Source organism: Rattus norvegicus, chromosome 12 (genome assembly GCF_036323735.1).
Source record: "Rattus norvegicus strain BN/NHsdMcwi chromosome 12, GRCr8, whole genome shotgun sequence".
Taxonomy (NCBI): Eukaryota; Metazoa; Chordata; class Mammalia; order Rodentia; family Muridae; genus Rattus; species Rattus norvegicus.
Genome location: NC_086030.1, coordinates 52,233,156 through 52,256,424, shown reverse-complemented (window position 1 = coordinate 52,256,424; position 23,269 = coordinate 52,233,156). Strand labels below are relative to the sequence as shown.

At 52.2% G+C, this 23,269-nt stretch overlaps 4 protein-coding genes across 18 annotated transcripts in view; 2 read left to right on the top strand and 2 right to left on the bottom strand.

Annotated features, from left to right (window-relative positions):
- Window positions 1–1,398: 1,398 nt before the first annotated feature.
- Window positions 1,399–15,602, bottom strand: B230307C23Rikl (RIKEN cDNA B230307C23 gene like). Its single transcript, XM_063271814.1, has 5 exons — window positions 13,562–15,602; window positions 12,152–12,626; window positions 5,962–6,088; window positions 5,651–5,711; window positions 1,399–4,516 (listed from the first exon to the last, which is right to left on the bottom strand). The coding sequence occupies exons 2-5, from the start codon at window positions 12,464–12,466 to the stop codon at window positions 3,463–3,465; spliced, it is 1,557 nt and encodes a 518-aa protein (XP_063127884.1). The 5' UTR covers window positions 12,467–12,626; window positions 13,562–15,602; the 3' UTR covers window positions 1,399–3,462.
- Window positions 14,541–17,975, top strand: Plcxd1 (phosphatidylinositol-specific phospholipase C, X domain containing 1). Of its 4 annotated transcripts, none has more exons than XR_010056361.1 (7): window positions 14,541–14,644; window positions 15,031–15,120; window positions 15,622–15,758; window positions 16,010–16,138; window positions 16,295–16,450; window positions 16,596–16,775; window positions 17,259–17,398. XR_010056361.1 is itself a non-coding variant. In NM_001427696.1 (7 exon segments), coding segments are annotated over 6 exon segments (924 nt in total). In that variant the 5' UTR covers window positions 14,560–14,644; window positions 15,031–15,041; the 3' UTR covers window positions 17,498–17,803.
- Gtpbp6 (GTP binding protein 6 (putative)) lies at window positions 17,847–21,779 on the bottom strand. 4 transcript variants are annotated; one of them, NM_001135840.1, is made up of 10 exons: window positions 21,407–21,716; window positions 20,460–20,597; window positions 20,044–20,114; window positions 19,828–19,958; window positions 19,534–19,604; window positions 19,022–19,180; window positions 18,674–18,882; window positions 18,363–18,511; window positions 18,107–18,259; window positions 17,847–18,027 (listed from the first exon to the last, which is right to left on the bottom strand). In NM_001135840.1, exons 1-10 carry the CDS (start codon window positions 21,714–21,716, stop codon window positions 17,877–17,879), a joined length of 1,542 nt encoding a protein of 513 aa, NP_001129312.1. In that variant the 3' UTR covers window positions 17,847–17,876. The 4 variants fall into 4 exon arrangements, with proteins under 4 accessions (NP_001129312.1, XP_063127636.1, XP_038945575.1 ...); XM_063271566.1 differs by lacking the exons at window positions 17,847–18,027; window positions 18,107–18,259; window positions 18,363–18,511; window positions 18,674–18,882 and having other exon boundaries at window positions 19,042–19,180; window positions 20,044–20,181; window positions 21,407–21,779; XM_039089647.2 differs by lacking the exons at window positions 17,847–18,027; window positions 18,107–18,259; window positions 18,363–18,511; ... (1 more) ...; window positions 19,022–19,180; window positions 19,534–19,604 and having other exon boundaries at window positions 19,768–19,958; window positions 20,460–20,652; window positions 21,407–21,779.
- Window positions 21,643–23,269, top strand: part of Zfp605 (zinc finger protein 605) — a 32,296-nt gene continuing 30,669 nt past the window's right edge. For 6 of the 9 annotated variants that reach the window (XR_005492102.2, XR_010056630.1, XM_017598574.3 and 3 more), the window contains exon 1: window positions 21,836–21,975. The gene's annotated coding sequence lies outside the window, so the exon portion shown is untranslated. Of the gene's footprint in view, window positions 21,784–21,835; window positions 21,976–23,269 lie in introns of those variants that run through there. The other 3 variants (XR_010056633.1, XM_063271811.1, XM_017598571.3) reach the window with 1 other exon arrangement.

Below are 23,269 nucleotides of genomic sequence, written 5' to 3'. Positions count from 1 at the left end.
GTAGAGCGCTTGCCTAGGAAGCGCAAGGCCCTGGGTTCGGTTCCCAGCTCCGAAAAAAAGAACCAAAAAAAAAAAAAAAAAAGATAAAAACCCCTAACCCTAAGCTCCCCACCCCAACCATAAACACTAAACTTAAATCCTAAACCGAACCCGAACCCCCTGATCCTCACCCAGACATGGAGTTGCAGAGTTTGGAGTCTGCCCAGCTGGTTTCCTGTCTTGCTGTGAGGATTACAGCTCAGTGATTCCATGAATCTGAGGAGAGACTTTGAATTTTTAACATTGTTGAGACTGCTATAGATTCTGGGGACTTGGGAAGTTGGATTAAATGTACTTTGCATTATGCTATGTTTAAGTATGGGCCATACAGACTCATGTGTTTGAACAAGTCAATGGGAACCAGAGAGTGGAATGGGATGATTTGTATAAGCTCCGCCTAGGGGGTGGCAGTACTAGGTGTGGCCCTGTTGGAGGTGTGGCCCTGTTGGAGGAGGTGTGGCCCTGTTGGAGGAGGTGTGGCCCTGTTGGAGGAGGTGTGGCCCTGTTGGAGGAGGTGTGGCCCTGTTGGAGGAGGTGTGGCCCTGATGAGGGAGGTGTGGCCTTGTTGAGGGAGGTGTGGCCTTGTTGGAGTGGGTGTGCTTTGGCATGACCTTTAAGACCCTCATTCTATCTGCCTGGAAGCCAGTATTCTGCTAGCAGCCTTCAGATGAAGATGTAGAGCTCTCAGCCCCTCCTGCACCAGGCCTGCCTGGATGCTGCCCTGCCCCCACCTTGATGATAATGGACTGAACCTCTGAACCTGTAAGCCAGCCCCAATCAAATGTTGTCTTTTATAAGACTTGCCTTGGTCATGGTGTCTGCTCACAGCAGTAAAGCAGTGGGTGTGGATTTATAGACTGATGGTCTCTGGTTTTCTATGTCAACTTCAGACAAGCTGGAGTTATCACAGAGAAAGAGGCCTCCCTTGAGAAATTGCCTCCATGAGATCCAGCTGTAAGGCATTTTCTCAATCAGTGATCAATGGAGGAGGAACCAGCCCACTGTGGGTGGGGCCAACCCTGGGCTGGTGGTCCTGGATTCTATACAAAAGCAGGCTGAGCAAGCCATGGGGAAGCAAGCCAGGGAGCAGCACCCTCCATGGCCTCTGCATCAGCTCCTGCCTCCAGGCTCCTGATCTGCTTGAGTTCCAGTCCTGACTTCCTTTGGTGATGAACAGCAACGTGGGAGTGTGAGCTGAATAAACCCTTTCTTCCCCAACTTGCTTCCTGATCATGATGTTTTGTGAAGGAATAGAAACCCTGACTAAGACAGTTATGTAGTCTTTGTTCTATCTCAGTGGCTCTAACTTTCAGCCTGATAGTCCAAGTCGAAGTCGCAGAAAGAAAAAGGAACACTTGGAAAAGTGATTTTAGCATTTATTACTAAGTTGTAAAACGTTTCCTATGAAAGCTCTCTAAGCAAAAGGGGGAAAACAGAATGAATGAAAAGGGGGCATAAGGGAAAATATTTCGCTCTCCTCTCTTTGTCGTCAGCACTTATACATCTTTCAGAATAGAAGAACGCATGTTAAAGAGTTGAGCACAAGTTTACACAGAAATTTAAATCAGACATTGAATAAAAAGCTAACATCAGTGAATGTTTACATGCATATCCATTAGGAGAAATTACCTGGCTAAACGTTCATCACCTGTCTCAGCTTCCACAGGCTCATCAAGATTTTAAAACCAAGTAACTAAGTTATTGGTGAAGTTTTGTATAGATAAGCTCAGTCAATATCTTATCTTCTGTCCTAAAATAAGTCATTAGTTCCTTTTGATGACTTTTGGTGAACGGTTTTACAACCTCTTGGAATGTGCTCTGAGAGGTAGAAAATCTGACTGCCATCTAGAAGCAATGAACCGCTAACACATGGGGAACTGGCAGAGCTCTCATTGCTGTTTTCACTATCAGAACGGACTTACTAGCAGTCCTGCTATAAAATATCTTAACACATACTGATATAATTTCAGGAATTCTTATAGGATCATCATTAAGTATCAAGAAATCATCTATCTCTCTACGTAGCCTCACTACAAGACAGAAAATCTTCACAAATGTGCAGAGAGCTGCTCAAAGTGGTGGGCTAATACCTAGTGATCGTCCCATATGTTTAATGACAGGAAAAGCATATTAATAGCAGGAATCTTTCCTAGAGTGATTTTCTCCTGGGCCCTGACTACGGGAGGACATCTGCAATGGATTACTATACCAAGGAAAACCATCTCAGGAAGATCACCTGCCAGTTATTAGCTTGTTGGCTCCTGACACTAACCTAACCATGACCCGGAACTGCCCTTCCACCCCTAACCTGTCCCTAAGCTTAGCCTCAGCCCTGACCGTCTAATCCTATCCCCCTAACTCTCTAACCCTAAACTTTGTAACCACAACCACCTTAAACCCTAACCTTCTAACCCACCCGGCCTCACTACATCAAACCCTTGGCCTTTACTTTGACCAGGTCATTGAAGTGTTATGGATCTATGCAGATTTCAAAACACAGAGACTTTACCACATCCATAAGGTTTTTCTCCAGTATGGGTTCTTTTGTGCATCCAGACATAACTGTGAAGGGCAAAGGCTGTACACTGCTTCCATTCACAGGGTTTCAGTGAATGGAAGTGTGAATACTTCTGCTTTAGTGAGGACTACAGAAATGTGCAAAGGCTTCGCTATATCCAACACTTTCACAGGGGGTCTCTCTGGTGTAATATCTTTTATGCCTTTTGTCTTAATTTGGATTTTATTGCTGTGAAAATGTACTATGACCAAGGCAACTCTTATAAAGGACAACCTTTAATTGGTGGGTGGTGTACAGATTCAGTCTATTATCATCAAGGCTGAAGAATGGCAGTGTCCAAGCAAACACGGTGCTGTAGGAGCCGAGAGTTCTACATCTTGATCAGAAGGCGGCCAGGAGAAGACTCTTCTGCCCTGGGTGGAGCTTAAGCATAGGATCTCAAAGTCCAGCCCCACAGTGCACAGTTCCTTAGAGGCCACATCTCCGAATAGTGCCACTAGCTATGGGCCAAGCATATTCAAACCACCCTATCTCTGAAGATCATTCCGACCTGTAAAGACTTTACCACGTTGGTTATATCCATAGGGTTACTTTCTAGTATGTGTTCTTGTATGCACTCGGAGGTGACCTGATTGTGAATAGCCTTTACCACATTGATTACATTCACAGGGTTTCTCTCCAGCATGAGTTCTCTTATGTACGTGGAGATAACTATGATATGCAAAGGCTTTACCACACTGATCACATGTGTAAGTTTTCTCTCCAGTATGTGTTACTTTATGCATTTGGAGATGACTGTGTCATGCAAAGGCTTTACCACATTAGTTACATTTGTAAGGTTTCTCTCCAGTATGAATCCTTTCATGTCTTCGAAGATCACCAGGATATGCAAAGGCTTTGCCACATTAATTACATTCATAGGGTTTCTTTCCAGTGTGAGTTCTTTTATGTACTTGAAGAGAACTAGGATATACAAAGGCTTTACCACACTGATTACATTTGTAAGTTTTCTCTCCAGTATGTGTCCTTTTATGTCCTTGGAGATGACTGTGTTGTGAAAAGGCTTTACCACACTGACTACATTTGTAGGGTTTCTCTCCAGTGTGAATTCTTTTATGTACTTGGAGATTCCCATGATGTGCAAAGGCTTTACCACACTGATCACATTCATAGGGTTTCTCTCCAGTGTGAGTTCTTCTATGTACTTGGAGATAACCATGACATACAAAGGCTTTGCCACACTGATCACATTCATAGGGTTTCTCTCCAGTGTGAGTTCTCTTATGTATGTGGAGATAACTCTGATATGCAAAGGCTTTACCACACTGATCACATTTGTAAGTTTTCTCTCCAGTATGTGTTACTTTATGCATTTGGAGATGATTGTGTTGTGCAAAGGCTTTACCACATTCGTTACATTTGTAGGGCTTCACTCCAGTATGTGTTGCTTTATGTATTTGGAGATTAGTGCTAAATGCAAAGGCTTTGCCACATTGATTACATTCATAGGGTTTCTCTCCAGTGTGAGTTCTTTTATGTACTTGAAGATAGCCAGGATATGCAAAGGCTTTACCACACTGATTACATTTGTAAGTTTTCTCTCCAGTATGTGTTACTTTATGCATTTGGAGATGGCTGTGTCCTGCAAAGGTTTTACCACACTGATTACATGTGTAAGTTTTCTCTCCAGTATGTGTCCTTTTATGTCCTTGGAGATGACTCTGTTGTGAAAAGGCTTTACCACACTGACTACATTTGTAGGGTTTCTCTCCCACAGGTATTATATTATGCATTTGGAGACTACTGTGATGTGCAGAGGATTCACCTTTTTGAATACCTTCATAGGGTTTCTGTCCAGTATGAATTCTTTCACACCTTTGAGGATATCTGTGATATGCAAAGGCTTTACCACACTGAGTATATTCAGAGGGCTTCTCTCCAGTAGAACTTCTTTTATGCCTGTAAAGATAATTGGCACAGGTGAAGCTTTACCAAATTCCATATACCAATGAATCTCTTTACCTGCAGGACTTAATTCTACAATGTGGTCTAATTGTAAAGAGAAATCACATCTTAAGGTTTTATCACTTTGTTTACAATCATGGTTTAAGGCATTTGTAATGGTAATGGTAATGTAATGTAATGGTAACATGGCTCACATCCGTAGCGTCCTTTTTCTCTATGAGATTTTTTTCACATACTTGAAGAGGAATGGAAGATCTCAGAGCTTTACCACACTGAGTGCATTCATACATTTTCCTATATTGTGAAATATACTATGTTTGCATACTATATTGATTGGCAAAGAAAACCTGGACAAAACAGAACACAATTTCCACATTCCTAGTACTCATAGGGATGTTCTGCAGTGTGAGTTTATTCCCAGTGAAGTTGGAAATTCAACCAATTATAAACTTGTTCAAACTGAGAACGTCTACTCAAATGGGGACTGCTACATATATTCTAATTGCTCTGGGAGAGAGAGAGGTACATTGCTTCTTTCCATATCCCTATGTCCACATGGCTTGTATCCATTGTGACACATGGTATAGCTATTAAAAGGAGAATAAGAAATTAAAGATTTCTACATTGCATTCACACCGTTTGAATTTTTATTCATCAAAGACATGTGGTATAGGGATTAAGGTTTCTCCTAAACATTCTTGACTCTCATAAACTGCCCTTCACTTAAACTTGGCAATATTACTATATAAGTAATCAATTTTACTATGGGATATTTGCTTATTAGAAACATATACTGATCCTATCAATATGCAAATATAGATATAAATATATATCTTTTGCAGTATGTGAGTGGTGTGAAACTAAACAGAGTGGCTGTTCAACAGAGTAGCTTTAGTGTTGCTAGGATTCAAATATTAATATCTGCTGAGGCGTCGCTTCCTTTTCTTCTTTCTTAGAGGAAAACACAATCAGACGCCTGACATTGAGGCACATGGATTTGTGAGAATTTAATGATAACAGATGTACTTGAAGAAGTGCTTTTTTACATTGTTGCTTTTCTTTAAAACTTCCAGGACACATTAAAATTTCTTCAAAGCATATTCATAGCAATTTGCACTTGAAAATTACCTTCCATGTCTTCTGGAACTTTGACAATATTCTTCAATATTACGGTCTTCCCAATTGTACCCTAAAATATAGATCCAGAAAATGTATAAATATATTATTGGAAATTAGGCAAAATTTAAGTTGCTATGTTTAGCAAACCTGATTTATTCACCTCCTTCTTCCTCATTGTCAATTGAAGTTACAGAAAAGCATTAGTAGCAAAGAGATAGTTGTTACCTTATTTTAAAAAGTGAGCCCTGGGTTTGGTCCCCAGCTCAAAAAAAAAAAAAAAAAAGAAAAAAAAAAAAGTGAAAGAAAGTTCTCTATCTTACCTACAGCAGTGAGGTTCCAGTAGGTCTCCAGCATCACATCTTTGTAGAGATTCTTCTGTGAAGGATCCAGCAAAGCCCATTCTTCTCGAGTCAAGTTCACATGCACATCATCATAGGTCACTGCATCCTAACATATCCCACACATGTGTACATCAGAAACCATGATACTGACATCACTGTAAATGTATGCTTCACCGACAATGTATCTGTATGATTCTGGTGCTTCCCCCACTTATTTCTTGACACAGAAGTTCTAATGTAATTACCAAGTCATCGAAGAAGGAAAGTGAATAATGAGGTTCACCTCAGTCACCTCATTGCCCTTTGAATAGGATATATAGCCTTACAAGAGAAATGCCAATTAAAAGAGGGGGTGGGGGAGGAAGAGGGAGGAGGGGAGGGAGGAAGGGAGGGAGGGAGAGAGAGAGAGAGAGAGAGAGAGAGAGAGAGAGAGAGAGAGAGAGACAGAGGCCATGACAAGCAAAGAGTACTGAGCACATCAGAGAAATTGTATGAATAGTTACTAACTACGGAAAAAGATGGGGAGCTGAGTGTATTGCCTCTTGCAAGCCTTGAATCCCAGCATCAGGAGGCAGAGGCCGGTATCTCTCGCTGAGTTGGATGCCAGCCTGGTCTATCCAGGACGTCCAGAGGTGCATATTAAGACCCTGTCTCCCCTGTAAAAAATCAATCAAAGACAGGAAGGACTCGGAGGTTTTTACTGGAGTTCCTACAAAGAATTACATATTCACTCCAGTTCTGTATTCATCCTCAGGAATCCTGAAGTGCCCTGAGCTTAAACTCTAACAGTAATGAGATCTTACTAAGGGGGATGCATCCTTAAACCATACAGATGGACAGGTGAAATATTGGCAATGTAAAGGTTGATTCTAAACCAGCAGCATAGGACAGGAGAGAAGGCTCAGCCTGAAGCGCTCTCGCTGGTCCTGCAAATAACTGGGCTCAGTCACCAGGACTTACAAGGGGCTCACAATTATTCATTACTCAAAGTTCAGGGATCTGAAGCCACCCTCTGACTACTATGGGGACCAGGCATACATGATGTGCATATTCATGCACAGGCAAAATACTCATATTCATTCAAATAAATAAAAACAAACAAGAGGTAGGAAGAATGTCACCTGCAATCCAGTGACTCAGAAAGCTCGGCAGTGAAGCGCAGGCAGTATTAATGTCCTGAATACACGCCATACTGAGAAAGGGAATATTCTCCCTCCCAAATTTCAAAGTTCACAATGTGGATGAAGATCGGCACAACAGCATATGCTTGACTTGTACCGAAACCAACATCCCACGGCCATCAGTCAAAAATATAAAAACAAACAAACAAACAAACAAACAAACAAACAAACAAACAGCAAAATCTAGGCATACTGGACCACATCTGGAGCCAGGGTCACATGGACCTTTATGTTTGAGGCTCGCATGTTCTACACCCCTACTCTCAGGACAGACAGGCCCACACAGAGAAACTTTGTCTTTAAAAACTTAAGGGGCTGGAGAGATGGCTCAGAGGGGCTGGAGAGATGGCTCAGCGGTTAAGAGCACCGACTGCTCTTCCAGAGGTCATGAGTTCAATTCCCAGCAACCACATGGTGGCTCACAACCATCTGTAATGGGATCCGATGCCCTCTTCTGGTGTGTCTGAAGACAGCTACAGTGTACTTGTATATGATAAATAAATAAATCTAAAAAAAAAAAAAAAAAGAAAAAACTGAAAACTTGCAGGCTGGAGAGATGGCTCAGTGTTTAAGAGCACCGACTGGTCTTCCAGAGGTCCTGAGTTCAAATCCCAGCAACCACATGGTGGCTCACAACCATCTGTAATGGGATCCGATGCCCTCTTCTGGTGTGTCTGAGGACAGCTACAGTGTGCTCCTCTACAAAATAAATAAATAAATCTTTAAAAAAAATTAAAAAATAAAAACTGAAACCAAAACAACAAAATTAGAAATATAAAAACACCAGGGTCCCAAAAAATAACAACAGTTTCAACTGCTTCTCCTGTGATTTAGGGAGTGTATAATGGTGAAGGCAAGACAACATGAGAACAAAGCTGACTGATCAGGTTCAATCACAACACAGTATACACACACACACACACACACACACACACACACACACACACACACAGAGGGAGACAGACAAACACACACACACACAGACAAACGCACACAGACACACAGAGACAGAGAGACAGACAGAGACAGAAGACACACAGAGACAGAGAGATAGACAGACACACATAGAAGACACACAGAGACAGACAGACAGACAGACAGACAGACAGACAGACACACACACACACACACACACACACACCAGGAAACAGGGTGAGTCTACAGACACTCAAATCTCATCCACAATAAGCAACAGAAAGGTTCCTCCTAGAAAAGCTTTTATTCAGAGGACTGAGTTGGCCAGAGCCAGGCTGACTCCATGACAGGCTGAGAAATGACAGTTTGGGAGAATAGGCCGAAGTCTCTGTTTCCCAGAACTGGAAAAATCCTAAAAAGTCGATTCCAGGAAAACCACCCCTCACAGGAAGCCAATCAGGAGCTGCCAGGAGCTGCCCCTGCCACCAGTACTGAGCCAAGAATAGTTAATCAGCAACGGTTCCAGAAATTTCCCTAAATTCCCCAGATATTGACCAATCCCAAAGACACCAATAGCCGGAAATTGAGCCAACCAATCAGGATAAAGGTCACCTGCTCCTCTCTGGAATTCCCCTCATTGAGTTTCAATTGAGCTTGCAAAACTCGCATGTCTGTCTCCACCCTGGTGAATGGTAAACCCCTGCATGACAGAATTCTGCAGAGTAAAACGCTCTTTCCCTTTGCAAGGTATTTGAGTCTGGGGTCTTCCTTCAGTGACTCTTGGACCCTAACATTGTAAATTCGCCCACAGAAAGCTACAAAGGAGAGAAGCGTTCAAAGACATCACCCTGTCTGGGAGCTTTCTGACTCCATCAACTACATTCTGACCCCGATCACTGTAGGCTCATGGTCATCCATGATGAAAATGCATTTAGTTTAACTTCAATGATCCTAGCAGCCTGCAGCTGCCCCTACACTCTACAAATGCCCAAAGTCTCGTCTGACACTCCTGATTGCCACAGCTTGTAAAATCAGAGAGCGAGTTATATCTTTCCAACACACAAAGGCACGGAACACCCTTCCCTTTCCAGTAGAGAGGAATGTGTACACAGGGAGGGAGGATTGGACAGAAGCAAGAAACCCAGCAGGACAAACACCAAATCCCATAGCTCTGTCTCAGACACATGGAGCCTCAGCCTCAAAAGGCTTACATGGCCCTATCCCGGCAACTTCTCATACATCTCTCGGCTGCGTTACCTCCACTCCCTACATGCAGCTCTCCATGACAGGTGTCCCATAGCTTAAGGATCTCAATATCTTCTGGTCTCAAAATGCAACTCAGGCTTCATGCTCACCGGTTCATGCAATGCACTCTCACAGCATCCTCCCTCCCTGGGGTTCTGCCAAACATAGATGCCTGAACAGTGCTGAACTGAAACCACAGGGAAAGAATCATGACTTAAATTTTACATCTTTCTTATTTCCAGAACTTGGGTGATCCTGCAAGGTTTGGATTCTAAATTGGGGTGGACCCTGCTCCACCAGCTTGGACCACAGCTGTAGTAGGTTCCTTCCTGGGTCTAGGATTCACTTTGCCTACTCCTTCCATTACTTGAAGGCTTAGCATGAGGGAGTGTTTCCCTCAGGACACCTTCTGCGATGGTTTGTATATGCCTGGCCCAGGAAGTAACACTATTTAGAGGTGTGTCCTTGCTGGAGTAGGTGTGCCGCTGTGGCCATGGGCTTTAAGACCCTACTCCTAGCTGCCTGGAAGCCAGTCTTCTGCTAGCAGCCCTCAGATGGAGACCTAGAGCTCTCAGCTCCTCCTGCACCAGGCCTGCCTGGATGCTGCCACGCTCCTGCCTTGATGATAATGGACTGAACCTCTTAACCTGTAAGCCAGCCCCAATTAAATGTTGTCCTTGGTCACGGTGTCTGTTCACAGCAGTAAAATCCCTAACTAAGGCACCTTCTTAGGCTTTCGATCCTGAGCAAGGACCTGCTCTTTAGTGGTGATGATCTCTTTGAAAATTCATACCTGTCTCAGCATTTGGCTGCCACCTGAAACGTCCCAGACCTGTTTTTCTCTATAAACCACAGACTCTGTATTAATTCTGCCCCATTTGTTGCTTTTTTTTTCCCCACTGTAGTCATGAATGAGGTACTAGTAATAATCATCCAACAGATTCAATATTCCACGTAAAAATACAGCCTATTATTTTTTTAAATTTATTCATTTATTATATATAAATACACTGTAGCTGTCTTCAGATACACCAGAAGAGGGCATCGGATCTCTTTACAGATGGCTGTGAGCCACCATGTGGTTGCTGGGAATTGAACTCAGGACCTCTGGAAGAGCAGTCGGGTGCTCTTAACCGCTGAGCCATCTCTCCAGTCCCAACCTATTATTTTTTAATTCTGCCTTACTCAATTTCTCATGGCATGAGAAAAATAAGAAAGATTCGAGGTCAAAATACCACACAAACGACCTCTGGCTAAATTTTTCATAGAGCCTATTTTCGACTGAAATTCCATGACTTCTCTCTGCATTTCTGACAAAACTCAGATCTTCCAGGTGCTACAAGATGAGAGGGAGGTGCCTTTGGCTATGAGTCCCAGATGGGTCCCAGATGATGAAAAACAGAGGGTAGACAGTAGAAAAGCTGGGGTGTGGAGGTCTTACACAAGCAATGTCTTATGCTAAGTTCACTTCTTAAGAAGAGTGTCACCTCGTACACCACTCACATGTGGGAAATGGAAGGAAACGAGAGACTTCTATGAAGTCACAGAAGCAACGGGTCACACTCAGGAGTCTAACCAAACAGTGGGAACTCCGGGAATCTCAAAAACATTACTGACCAAGCCAACAGTGGCCTTGGGACCGACACCAAAACCTCATATGGTGGGAAGAGTTGTGTTCTCCGAATCTGAAGCATTCCCTCCCCGAGGCCCTGGCCTCTGACCCTTACCATCTCCCCCAGCCATATTCATGGTGTAGAGAAGGAGCGCTGTTTTCCGTCTATACCTCAGCCTCAGGAAAAGCTCACAAGGCCTAGGCCTTAGACTGGCTGTGCCAAGCATGTTCCTGGGTTTCAAAAGGAGCTATGTCATGGGCACCTCAGGGAAAGAAAGCCTTGCTTGACCTGCCCAGCACTCAACACAACCATGGATTTTAACCTTTTCAAATGGTTGTCAGCAGGTGTCATCCTGCCCATGTGGCAAAACTGTGTTTTTCTCAAGAAGAACTGAACGTTTATTGCACACCAGGCCCTAATGTTGATTATATTATTATAATACCCCACTGAGCAGGATGGGCCTGGTGGCTGGTTGTAAGTCACACTTGTTTCCTTTGTTATGGCTTGGAGCCATGTTTCTGTACAACCCTGGTGGCATCCTGATCTCTAACAGGCCAGGTTAGCACACTTACCTGTGGGGTGCTTTACAGGCAGCCCTCCCTCAGCTAAGTTTTCGGTGTGACTTTTGATATCCTAAGAATTAGTAAATACTTTACATCGTCAATTTTACATCACAGCGCGATATTGAATGGCTACCCAGCATGAGAGATGCCTTTTACAGCCTCCACAAAATAACTCCAAATGGATTTTACACCTTAATTTTAAATGTTAAGAACGGAACTGGTGGGCTGGAGGGATGGCTCAGTGGTTAAGAGCCCTGAATGCTCTTCCAAAGGTCCTGTGTTCAATTCCCAGTAAGCACATGGTGGCTCACAACCATCTGTAATGAGACTGGATGCTCTCTTCTGGTGTGTCAGCTACAGTATATATATAATTTTTTTCTTTTTAAAGAAAGGAACTGCTAGAAACTAGGGCTCTCTGGATTTGGCATCCTGACAAGCCACTCTCCCAAATTCTGTGCGCGGATGCAGCCCCACTGTGAAGTTATTCGGGGGCTACCACTGGGTCCACCTAGTGGCTAGGAGCACAAGAGATCGCACAGGTGGCCGCGTATGGATGCCGGTTCCCCCCCTGCCCCAGGAAAAACCCACCACATCGGCTCCCACTGCCCAGCCCCCTGCTCCTCCCGGTCGTTGGCAGTGACCCTGTGCTCACCATGCCACAACTGCAGAGCATGCCTGAGCGCGCCCCACAGCATCCAGTTGCAGGACAGAGGATTCGAGCCCGTGCAGCTACTGGGAAGAAGCCACCGCGTGGTCGCAGAAGATCCCGCCTCCTATTCTGATTGGCACGACTGGAGGCTTTGATTGGCCAGTGAATCTTGAATGGCACGAGCACCTTCCTTAGGATTAGAGCGTGAGTAAGGGACTCAGTAGAGGTTCTTGACCTGGGCTTCCTGTCCAGGACCGGATCTTTTCCAGATCTGCAGAGATTGTAGCACTTGTGCCGGTCCACCGATAGCCTAACCATCTGTCTCCGGGACCAGCCCCAGGGAGGCCCTACCACTCCACCCACCACTGCTCAGTCGCCTGCTCCTCCCCTGTGTGGGCAGTGACCCTGTGCTCACCAGGTCCTGACTTCAGCCTGAGCTCCCCTCGCAGCACTCAGTAGGCTCTTTCCCTTCTTCCTCCTGGAATCAGGGTAAATAGCTTGCATAGCCCATTACACAACTTGCAGTAAGTTATCGATCTGTCCCACAAGCGGAAGGGGGCCAAGGATATTAATAATTAAAGAGAGATTTTGGGAAAATAGGATTTTTGGTTTGTGGCTGCTGAGATTCAGCCCTGGGACAAGGGGCTGAAGTGCACATTGAACAGAGCAGAGCCGCCAGGCCTCCAGGTTCTCCCAGCGTTCCTCAGGCCCCACCAATTATGGGAGTGGCTGGCGTACCCCGCCTAGCACCCTGAGCTTTCCAGCCCAGGGGCTGGGCTTTCCCTCCTCCAGAATCTCTTCCTATACAATCCAGACAGGTTGTGCTCTCTGTCTCTCTGTTTCTGTCTGTCTCTGTTGCTCTCGGTCTCTCTCTGTCTCTCTGTCTCTGTGTCTATCTCTGTTGCTCTCGGTCTCTCTCTGTCTCTCTGTCTCTCCTCCCTCCCTCCCTCTTCTTTGCCTCCCTCTCCTCCCCCCCCTTTCCCTCCTCCTTCTCCCCTGTGCTGTGTTTTTCTCTCCCTGCTTGCCTTGCTCACTGTTCCTCTCTTCCTCCCCACGCCCATCCTAATTCTCCCTCCCCATAGTGACTTCCCTGACCTCCTTGGGTCTGGTGAACCCTCTGGTTCCTTGGGATCAGTGAACCCCCTAGAGAGCTGCCCCCAAATACTCTAAACTGGCTTGGGTTGAGTCCTTCGTGGTGAGCTTAGGGAAGCTGCAGCCACCAGGTGAGAACCCTGGGAGACAAACAGGAAGCGGGTGAACCCCAGGGAGCCCCGTCCTTAGCCAGCACAAGGCGAGCAAGCATCCTCGCTCGGAGCTGAGTTAGTAAATTTCTCTAGATGAATCTGATAGGATGAGTGCATGTCTGTAGAAAGTGGATTTATTAGGACTTTTCACGGGCTGTGGTCCACCTACCCCAGAAATGGCTCATAGCGGCTCAGTCCGTGTTGTGTCTCAGCTGCTCTTCAGCATCCACCAGAACTCTTGAGGTGGATTCCTGTTACTAAGATGATTTTCCTGTTAGTACAAACATAACCGCAGGGCATTGGTCCCCACTTCGGAGCAGAGCTCTGCAGATCTATGGAGATTTCCCCGAGGTGCTTACGTCTTAGTGATGCTCTTCTAAGAATTCCTAAAATTATATCAGCGATTATTAAGCTCTTTTATAGCGGGACTGCTATTAGGTCCTTTCCGAGTCGCGACTGCAGTGAGAGCTTTGCCAGGCTCTGTCCGCAGCCCATTGCTTCTGCTACCCAGAACACATTCCAGGAGGCTGTAAAAGCAAAGGCCATAAAAAGGGGACTAATGATTTACTGTGGGCGCTAGGACAGATGGTAAGATGCCGCCTGGGTTTATCTGTACAGAACTTCCCCGACAACTTAGTCGTGGTTTGGTCCTCTCCACGAACCTGCGCAGCTGTGACGGGCGATGTTCCAATAAAAGGGCCCGGGAAACACAGTTTATTTACTTTGCTCTGTAGCCTAAGGATGAAAGAGAAAAGCCTCGCGGTTTGGCCCGGGAGCCAGGACCGGGGAATGCGGGGCCTCCCGACCCCGTAAGGGAAGCCATCTCAGGGGCTTTGGGGTGGCTTCGAGGAGCCTGTGACACAGTGGAGCCTGGCGAGGGAGGGACGCGGTGCCTCAGTTTCCCCCTCTGTATCTCAGATGCCGCCCGGGTAGAGTTATGGCTGAAGAGCGAACCGGTCAGAACCAGTTCCCACGCGATCCCCCCGACCCCCGATCCCGGACCACAGCCGAGAGGGCGGGAGGGGTGAGTGACGTCCCGGCTCAGGGCATAGGAACGCGCTGCGTCCCAGCGCACACAGTAGGCACCGAAGGTATGCGCGCCAGTGCCCTGACTGTGCGTGACATCACGGAGGACACGCCCCCGGGGACACAGTCTTTGGGGAGGGAGCGCGGGCCTCAGACTGGCTGGTCGGGCAGCGTGGACGTCGGCGCTCCCCTTCCTCAGTCGCGAGTGGAAACCTGCAGGGGGCAGGTCAGTGACAGCCGGGTCACGCGGTCACACGTGGGGGGGAACACAAATTCCAGGGTCACAGGGGGGTGGTGTGGGTCGGGGTCACACTGGTGGGGGGAGTGCGGGTCCCGGGTCCCGGTATGGGGGAGCAGTGAGGGTCACGGGGTCACAGGTGGTGGCAAGCGGGTCCAGGGGTCACCCAGGGGCGGGAATGGGGGTCCCCGGGTGTGCACAGGGGTGTGGAGCGCGGGTTCTCAGCACAGTTCAGCCTCCTGCCTCAGTTTCCCCTCTAGCTCTGTCTTGCACGGCCCTGCCCTGTTCCACCCATCACCCCGACCCCACTCCCCGACCCCTCAGGGCGCCGCGCCCCTCACTCACTGCGCCCCCACCCCCCTTCCCCGCCGTAGCTGCAGCCCTCATGGGAGACCAGGCGGACTGGATGTCGCAGCTGTGCCCGCGGCTGTGGGACGTCCCATTGCACCACCTGTCCATCCCAGGTGAGTGCGGGGCCCGCCTTCTCAGGCTGGGAGGGGGCTTCCGTGGGGAAGCTGTCAATCACTGTCAGTGGCTCTGTCAGGCTGGGGGGACCGCCCACTGGCTGGGGGTGACAGGGGCTGGGGGGAACAGGGGCTGGGGTGACCGGAGCTGGGGGAGCGGGTCTGGGGTGACAGGGGCTGGGGGAGCGGGGCTGGGGTGACAGGGGCTGGGATGACAGGGGCCGGGGGTGACAGGGAATGGGGGTGACAAGGGCTAGAGGAGGGGGGCTGGAGGTGACAGAGCCTGGGGGTGACAGGGCCTGGGGGTGACAGGGGCTGGAGGAAGGGGGCTGGGGGGTGACAGGGGCTGGAGGAGTGACAGGGGCTGGGGAGTAACAGGGGCTTTAAGCCCCGCCCCTTCCAACCTGTCAGTCACAGGGGACCCTGACCCGCTCGGGGCTCCGCGGGGAGTAGGGAGCGGGGCATGGCCGATGACGTGGTGATGACCGTGCGTGTCCCCAGGGAGCCACGACACGATGACGTACTGCCTGAACCGTAAGTCTCCGATCTCCCGCGCACGCTCGCGGCTGCTGCACTTGCTGGGCCGGGTCCTGCCATTCCTCACCGGGCCCGCGGTGATGAAATGGGCGGTGACGCAGGTGAGGGCGTGTGCATGCGTGTGCGCGCGTGTGTGCTTGTGTGCATGTGGGTGTGTGTGTGTGCGCGCGTGTGTGTGTACGCGCGTGTGTGTGTGCGCGTGCGCGCGCGAGGGCGAGTCTGAGGGAGGGGTAAAGGTGGGCCTGGTGACGTGTGGGGGCGGGGTTAGGGCCCGGTGATGTAACTCCGTGGGCGGGGCTAGAGTCCCCCCCAACACAAATCCCGTGCTCGGGTGTCCACCCCCACCCTGCAGACCCTGGACGTGACGCGGCAGCTGGATGCAGGTGTGAGGTACCTGGACCTGCGGATCGCGCATGCGCCGGGGGGCTCCGCACGGAACCTGTGCTTTGTGCACATGATGTACACGAAGGCGCTGGTGGAGGTCCGGGCCGAAGTGGGGGTGGGGGTGGCGGTGGGCGGGGCACTGGTTGGTAGGGGAGGAAGCATGGAGGGTGGGAGGGGTCCGGGTGGACACCGGTCCCGCCCGGCTCAGTCCGTGGTGACCCCACCCCTGACCCGGCCCGCCCCGCCTCCCCAGGACACCCTCACCGAGATAGCCGAGTGGCTGCAGCTGCACCCGCGCGAGGTGGTCATCGTGGCCTGCAGGGACTTCGAGGGGATGACGCGCGAGATGCACGACTACCTCGTGGGCTGCATCGTGAACATTTTCGGGGACACGCTGTGTCCCAGCGGGGTGAGGAGGCGGGGCCTCCGCTGCGTGGGGCGGGGTGGGGAATGGGGCGGGGCGGGGGGCGGGGCGGAGCTGGTCCTTGGCTGGTGTGGTGAGAGGGGCGCGACCCTTGCCCTGGCCCTCACCCCCTGCCCCTCCACCCAGGAAGTCCCCACCCTGGGGCAGCTGTGGGCGCGCGAGCAGCAGGTCCTTGTGTCTTACGAGGACGAGGCCACGGTCAGCCGCCATGATGAGCTGTGGCCCGCGATCCCATACTGGTGGGGCAACGCGGTGAAGACCGATGTGCTGTTGCAGTTCCTGGAGACCAAGAAGGGCCATGGACGACCAGGTGACGTCACTTGGGGAGGTCGTGGTGACGTCTTAGGTACTCTGAAACAGGGACTTCAGTGCTGTCATCGTGGGGGATGGGGACAACAGTGATGTCATGGGCGTAGAAATGTTAGTGACATTACAGGATGGTGATGATGTCACGGGGACCAGTGACACATGGGATACGGTTCAGTGTGACATCATGTGGGGCAATGGTGATGGCTTATGGGATACGGGGAAGTGCAGTGATGAGGTATCATGCAATGAGGCGGGCGTCTGGCAGGGGATGAGGGCAGACATCGGCGTGGGCGTGAATGGTGCCTGTGGGGATCGGGAGGGCACCTGACAGGTGCACTAGGTGTCATCCTGACACCACAACTACCCTCCCTGATGATGTCCTCAGTCACAAAGGGAGGGGACGAGGTGTCTGCTGTGTTTATGTGGCTGTGTGGTGTGGTTTTCCCTGTGACATCATCCACATAACATGGCGTCACAACCCTAGGTGGCCTGTTTGTTGCTGGCATCAACGTCACCGAGAACTTGTGCTATGTCCTCCTGCACCCGGGGGACTCCCTGGAGGAGATGACGCGGCGTAGCGTCCCGCTCACCACCCAGTGGGTGCGCGCGCAGCAGCCGGGGCAGCGCCCTCACTGCACCAACATCATCGCGGGTGACTTCGTGGGTGCAGATGGCTTCGTAAGCGACGTCATTAGCTTGAACCAGAAACTAGTGTCTCCCTAACCGCCACGCCCCCAAGTCAAGCGTCACCACTTCCAGTAACTTGGTGCAGGACAGGGGCCCGAATGTTCCACTGTGCTGCAGGACGCACGGCGGCCACTTCCGACTGTGTCACTTCTGTGCGCATCGCCAGAAGCTCAGTCCTCCGCTGATTAAGGAATTTCCAAGTAACGCACACGTGCGGTTATTTTTGTGGTCTCTGGTAGCCCACGTTAGACCCTGGCCATGGAAAATCTGTGACTTCCCCCCCTTCGCCCCACCTCAGCTTCCACCGGAAGCTCTGCCCCCCCCCCCCCCCGTCACTGAGCACAGCGCTTTCCCACGTGAAACGGACGACACGACCCAGGCAGGCAAGGGGAACACAACCGGCTTTAATGAACTGTCAGTCAGTGTGGGGGTCAGAAGTGATGTCAGTGGGGAACAGCTTCTGGAACCGGCCATAGGCGGCCTGGGTGATGACGACTGTCACGTGGGCCGCACCGCCCTCCGGAAGCTCCTGCACCTGCTGCACCACGGCCTCATTGTAGAGCCACCTGCACGACACAGGAGAACCAGCGCCAGACATGCTGGAAAGCGGTGCGGGCGCGGGTCGGCCCCCCACGCATGACTCACCCAAGCTGGGGTCCCCCGAGGCGCACGCGTATCGTGAGCAGCTGCCTGCCGGTGGCGCGCAGCACTGACGCCTCCAGGGCCGCCTTCAGCTCGTCCAGCCCACGCCCTGAGACTGCAGATACCGCCAGGGCTCCAGAGCATGGCGTGGTGTGCCTGCCGGGGTGGGGTTAAGGAGTCACATGTGGGGTGGGCCCGGAGATCGGTGTGGGCCACCACCCTACCCACCGCACCACGCTACCCACCGCAGCATGCTCACCCAGGCACCAGGTCCACCTTGCTGTGAACCTCCACGGCAGACTCCAGCAGTGCAGGGCGCAGACCCAGGCCCCGCAGTGTGGACAGGACCGTGGCTTTCTGCAGTTCTGCGTCGGGATGGCTCACATCGGTCACGTGCACCAGGACGTCCTGGGTGGGGTGTGACCAGGGGTCATGAAGGGGTATGGTCAGGGGTCAGAGGTGGAAGGTAATCGAGAGAACAGTGGTCACAGACAGGCCTGTAAGCGGGGACACCCCACACCGCTGAGCACTGCGCAGGAGTCAGGCTATAACCACTGGACTGACACGCACCGAGTAGGCCACATCCTCCAGCGTGGCAGAGAAGGCGTGGATCAGGCTGTGCGGCAGCTGGGACAAGAAGCCAATGGTGTCCACGTACAGGACACGAAGGCGCGAGGGCAGCCGCCCCTCGTGCACCGTGACGTCGAGCGTTGCGAATGGCTGGTCCCGCGGCTGCAGAGTGGCCTCGCCCGTCAGAGCCCGGATGAGCGTGGTCTTCCCTAGGGGCGTGGGCGAGACCATGGCTCCTTCGGCCTCCCCGAAGCGCCTCGCCCACCCCGACACAGGCCACGCCCACCCCGCCCTGGCAGCACCTCGCTCACACCACGCCCACCCAGAGCAGCGCCCCTCGGTCCTCACCGCAGTTGGTGTACCCCACCACAGACACCACGGGGAACTCGCGCCGCACCCGCTCCTTCCGCATCAGCCTCCGCTTGTCACGCAGCCGCTCGAGGACACGGCGGAGCCGCAGCTCCCGGTCTCTGAGTGCACGCGCCCGCAGTTCCGAGAACGACTCACCTGGGAGGGCAAGGGATGCTTGTGGGGTGCGGGGTATGGGGGATGCGGGGTGGGGAGAAGCTGGGGCACGCATCCGCGGATCCTCCCGCGAGAGTCACACCGACGGTCACAGAAGGACACACAGTTGGCCCTACACACAGCCCTGAGCTCGGAGCAGATTCCGTGTGCATAGATGCACTCGGGGGTCAGGAGGAGTCATGGAAAGGTCAGGGGTCACATGGACTCGCCATACCTTGCAATGTCCCTCGTGCCCCCTCCCCCGCTGTGATCTCAGGGCTCAGTAACGTGCTCCGCCCACCCCCAACCCCACCCCGTCTCCCCACCGTCTCCCTGTCATCCGCCCCGGGGCTTACCTGACCCCATGATGTACCGGGAGCCCCAGCCTTGCTGATCCTGCTGCTCAGAGTCCCCGCTCACGGAGGACCTGGGGGAAGACGAACAGGGAGCACTCGTGCCTCAGCGTCCGGGGTGTGTGCAGCGGAAACGCGAGAGGAAACTTGGAGACCCCCGCAGCATCCACAGACATGCGAGAGTGCGTGGGGAGGGCTGCGGGGAGCACCACAAACACTGCAGCACCCACAGACGCGCTAGGACCGCAGATAGTGAAAACACGAGTGGAGGACGTGCGGGGGGACAGCACCGCGCACCTGAGGAGCGGAATCTCGGCCAGCGCCAGCTGCATCCTGGCCTCCCTGGTGCGCGCGTTGCAGCGGAAGATGTGAAGCACCAAGGTGAATCTGTCGAACACGCGCAAGCCCCACGCGGTCTCCAGCTCCTTCTGAGGAGACGGGGGTCATACGGGGATCAGTCACGGGGTCACGTGGTATCATGGGTCACGTGGGGAGCAGAGAACACAAGGGAACCTGGGTCTGTGGCGTCATCCTCTCCACGTTCAGGAAAACCGATGTGATATCCTGGCATCCCCTGATCTTCTCTGGAGCACAGGGAGTGGCCGTCAGGGGTCAGAAGTGGGGGAGGCGGTGTGTCCTGGGAGGCGACATCTACACCCGCCTGGGTAGAGGCAGCAGGCACACACACACACACACACACACACGCACGCACGCACGCACGCACGCACGCAGGGGCGCTCAGCAGCAATGGTGAAGTACTGCTCACCTGTCACACACATACACACACACACACACCTGTCACGCATGCACACAGAGGCGCGCCCAGCAGCCAAGGGTGTAGTACCGCTCACCTGTCACACACACACTCACCTGTCACTCACACACACGCACAGAGGCACGCCCAGCAGCAAGGGTGTAGTACCACTCACCTGTCAGGTCCCGGAAGTTGCCCTTGCCGAACACCTGCCTGCTGCCAGGCGCTGCGCTGGACACCACCAGGGTACGCGCGACCGACCATCCCGGGAGCGCGCGCACGAGCGCGGCTGCCTCTGCCACCTGCCACTCCGCTGCGGGGACACACGGGTCCCGCGGTCAAGAGCCGGGCAGGGAGACCCCGGAACGCTGCTGGCGCAGAGGTTAGGTCCGGGATGGAAGCGAGCCCACGCCAGGCCCGCCTCCTCCCCCCACCCTACGCCCCCACCCTGCGGCTCACACCACGCCCCCAAACAGCTCGCCCTGCGGAGCTCCAATGTTCGACTAGGGCAAGGCACCGAACGTCAAGGGCACGCCCCCACCGTCCGAAGTTTCCCCCAGACTCCGCCTACAATTTAACGAAAGCCCCGCCCCAGAGCAGCCCCTAAATCTCACGCACACCTTACCCACACACAACCCGGAGCACACGCAGCCCCACCTATGGAGTAGCCCCAGGTACCATCCCACTCTCAGCCAGATCGAGCCCCCTCAAACTCCCCAGACTCCGACTCCACGCTCAGAGTAGCCACGATCCCCAGCCAATCCGACTTTCCACAGTGCGTACCCCATGCCGATGTCCATCAGATCACCCCAGTGCTCCTCCCTCGGCTTGCCCTTGTTTTGGATCCGCTCCTCCCAGACCTCCACCCGCCTGTCAGTCTGACCCGTAGCTCCTCCCTTCCGCTCTCAGTACCCACTTCGGTCCTCTCTGCAATCTCTTCCGGCCGCGGCGCTCTGATGCCTCCATCGTTTCCGGCCCCGCCCTCAGGCGGCACCGCCGCCCCGGTTCCTTCCCGTCAGCCCTCCGTCCGGCGGCCTCCCGATAGCACCGCGCGTTTCCGCCTTCAGGTCCCCGCCCCTTCCGGCTTCCCTACGCGGTCTCCACTCTGGCCATACCGGTTACCTGTGCTGCGAGGCGTTTTTCCGGCCGGGCGTTTGACGTCAGGATGCAGGACGCACACGCGCTGTGCGTCAAAGGGCAGGAGGGGCGGTACACGGAGCAACTCCTCCTCCTCTTCGTCCTCACGTGGATCCTCCGGGCCTCCGCCTCGCACGGGCCCGTCTGACGCCCACACGCTCCCCAGTGCCCGGCTCCCGGCGCTGACAGCGCGGACGGGACGTGGCAGGGTCCCCGCGAGGCTCAGAGCGTGTTGGACACGCCTCACACGCAGGAGCCAGATGCCCGGGAGCGCGGCCACGCGAGGGAACAGCATGGCGCGTGCGCGCGCACCGGGGTGGGTGAAGCAGTGACAGACAGGAAGGACAGCACGGCGCATGAGCGTACGTGAAGGGCTCCGTGCGGCGGGACAAAAAACGGTGCTAGCGCGCAGCGAAGAACCAGGCGAGGGGCGGGGTCAGAGAGAAAGGCCAGCGAGGGGCGGGGCCGGAAGGACAGTGCTCCTCCCCTCAGGGGCTGCTTCTGAGCTTGGCTCCTGATTGACAGGAGGCAGAGCCCCGTGTTGTCACTAGCGGGTAAGTGTGGCCTTAAGGAGGGGATGTGGTCTCACTGAGGGGGCATGGTCTGTGCTGTAAGTCACGTTGCTCCTTTATCGTGATGTCACGTGTGTTATCTCCTGGACACCGGGGTCAGTACACCTGTCACACACCTGGGATTATCCACTATAGCCGAGACGAGCACCCACCCCTGTCACTGCTCAGCCCAGCTCCACCCCCCCACCCCTGTCACTGCTCAGCCCAGCCCTTTGCTCTACAGCCCGCCCCCTCACCCTGCCTGTCACCGGCCAGCCCCGCCCGCACGGCCCGCCCCTTCACACCTTCCCAGTCACAGCTCAGCCGGGTCCCCTCATCCTGCCTGTCATCGCTCAGTCCCGCCCTCACAGCCCACCTCTTCACACCTTGCCTGTCACCGGCCAGCCCCGCCCGCAATGCAGCCCCACCCCCTACCTGTCACTGTTCGGCCCCGCCCTCTCACTTACAGTACGCCCCCTCACCATTCCCTGTGCTCAGCCCCTGTCTTGGGCCCAGAGATACTGAGCTAAAACGATTTTATCCTAACGTTTACTTTCCTTGCTCTGTTCTCTGTTCCCTCTTCCGTCGGGAAATTACAAAATCGACGGATGAGGAAATGGTTTTTGTGTATTCTTGAGCCAACAAAATGGTTCAATAGGTCAAGGTGCCTCCCACCAAGTCTCTAAATTTGTGTTCAAGCCCGGGGACCTACATTTTTGAGGGCGAAGGCAACTCTCATAGTTTGTTTCTGACTCTGTACCGGCGTATTTTCCCAAGCACACATTCCCCCCCTGGTAGATAAGAAAATGTAATTGAATAAAATAACACTTCTGTTTTCTAGACTTTAAAGTGAAAATAAGGGTTTTTGTGATTTAGTAAATATTCATTTTGCTGCACATACTGTTGTAATGGAGCTATTAATATAACAGTACGGTATTCATTCAGTTAGTGGTTTTGCATTTTCTAGAAGCTGTGTACAGACAAGGCTAAAATGCAATTTCACATTCAACCCGGCAAACATCATCTAAAATTAAAGCGTTCCATACTTCTACCAGGTTTTTGACAAAATTCTTCTCTGCGTTTATCCAAGCAACTCTCCATTGGTGTGGGAAGTGTAAAGCTTGTTTTCACATTTCACGGCCACAGTGTTCTGACCATTTCATGATTTACACATAACCTGGACTCAACTCACGAATCAGATTCTCCTCATACCCAAAATTGTTAAGAGTTTATCTGATACCGAGGAAGTCAATCTTTTGAGATTCAGGGAATACTTGAGTGTGTGAATTTTGCTCAG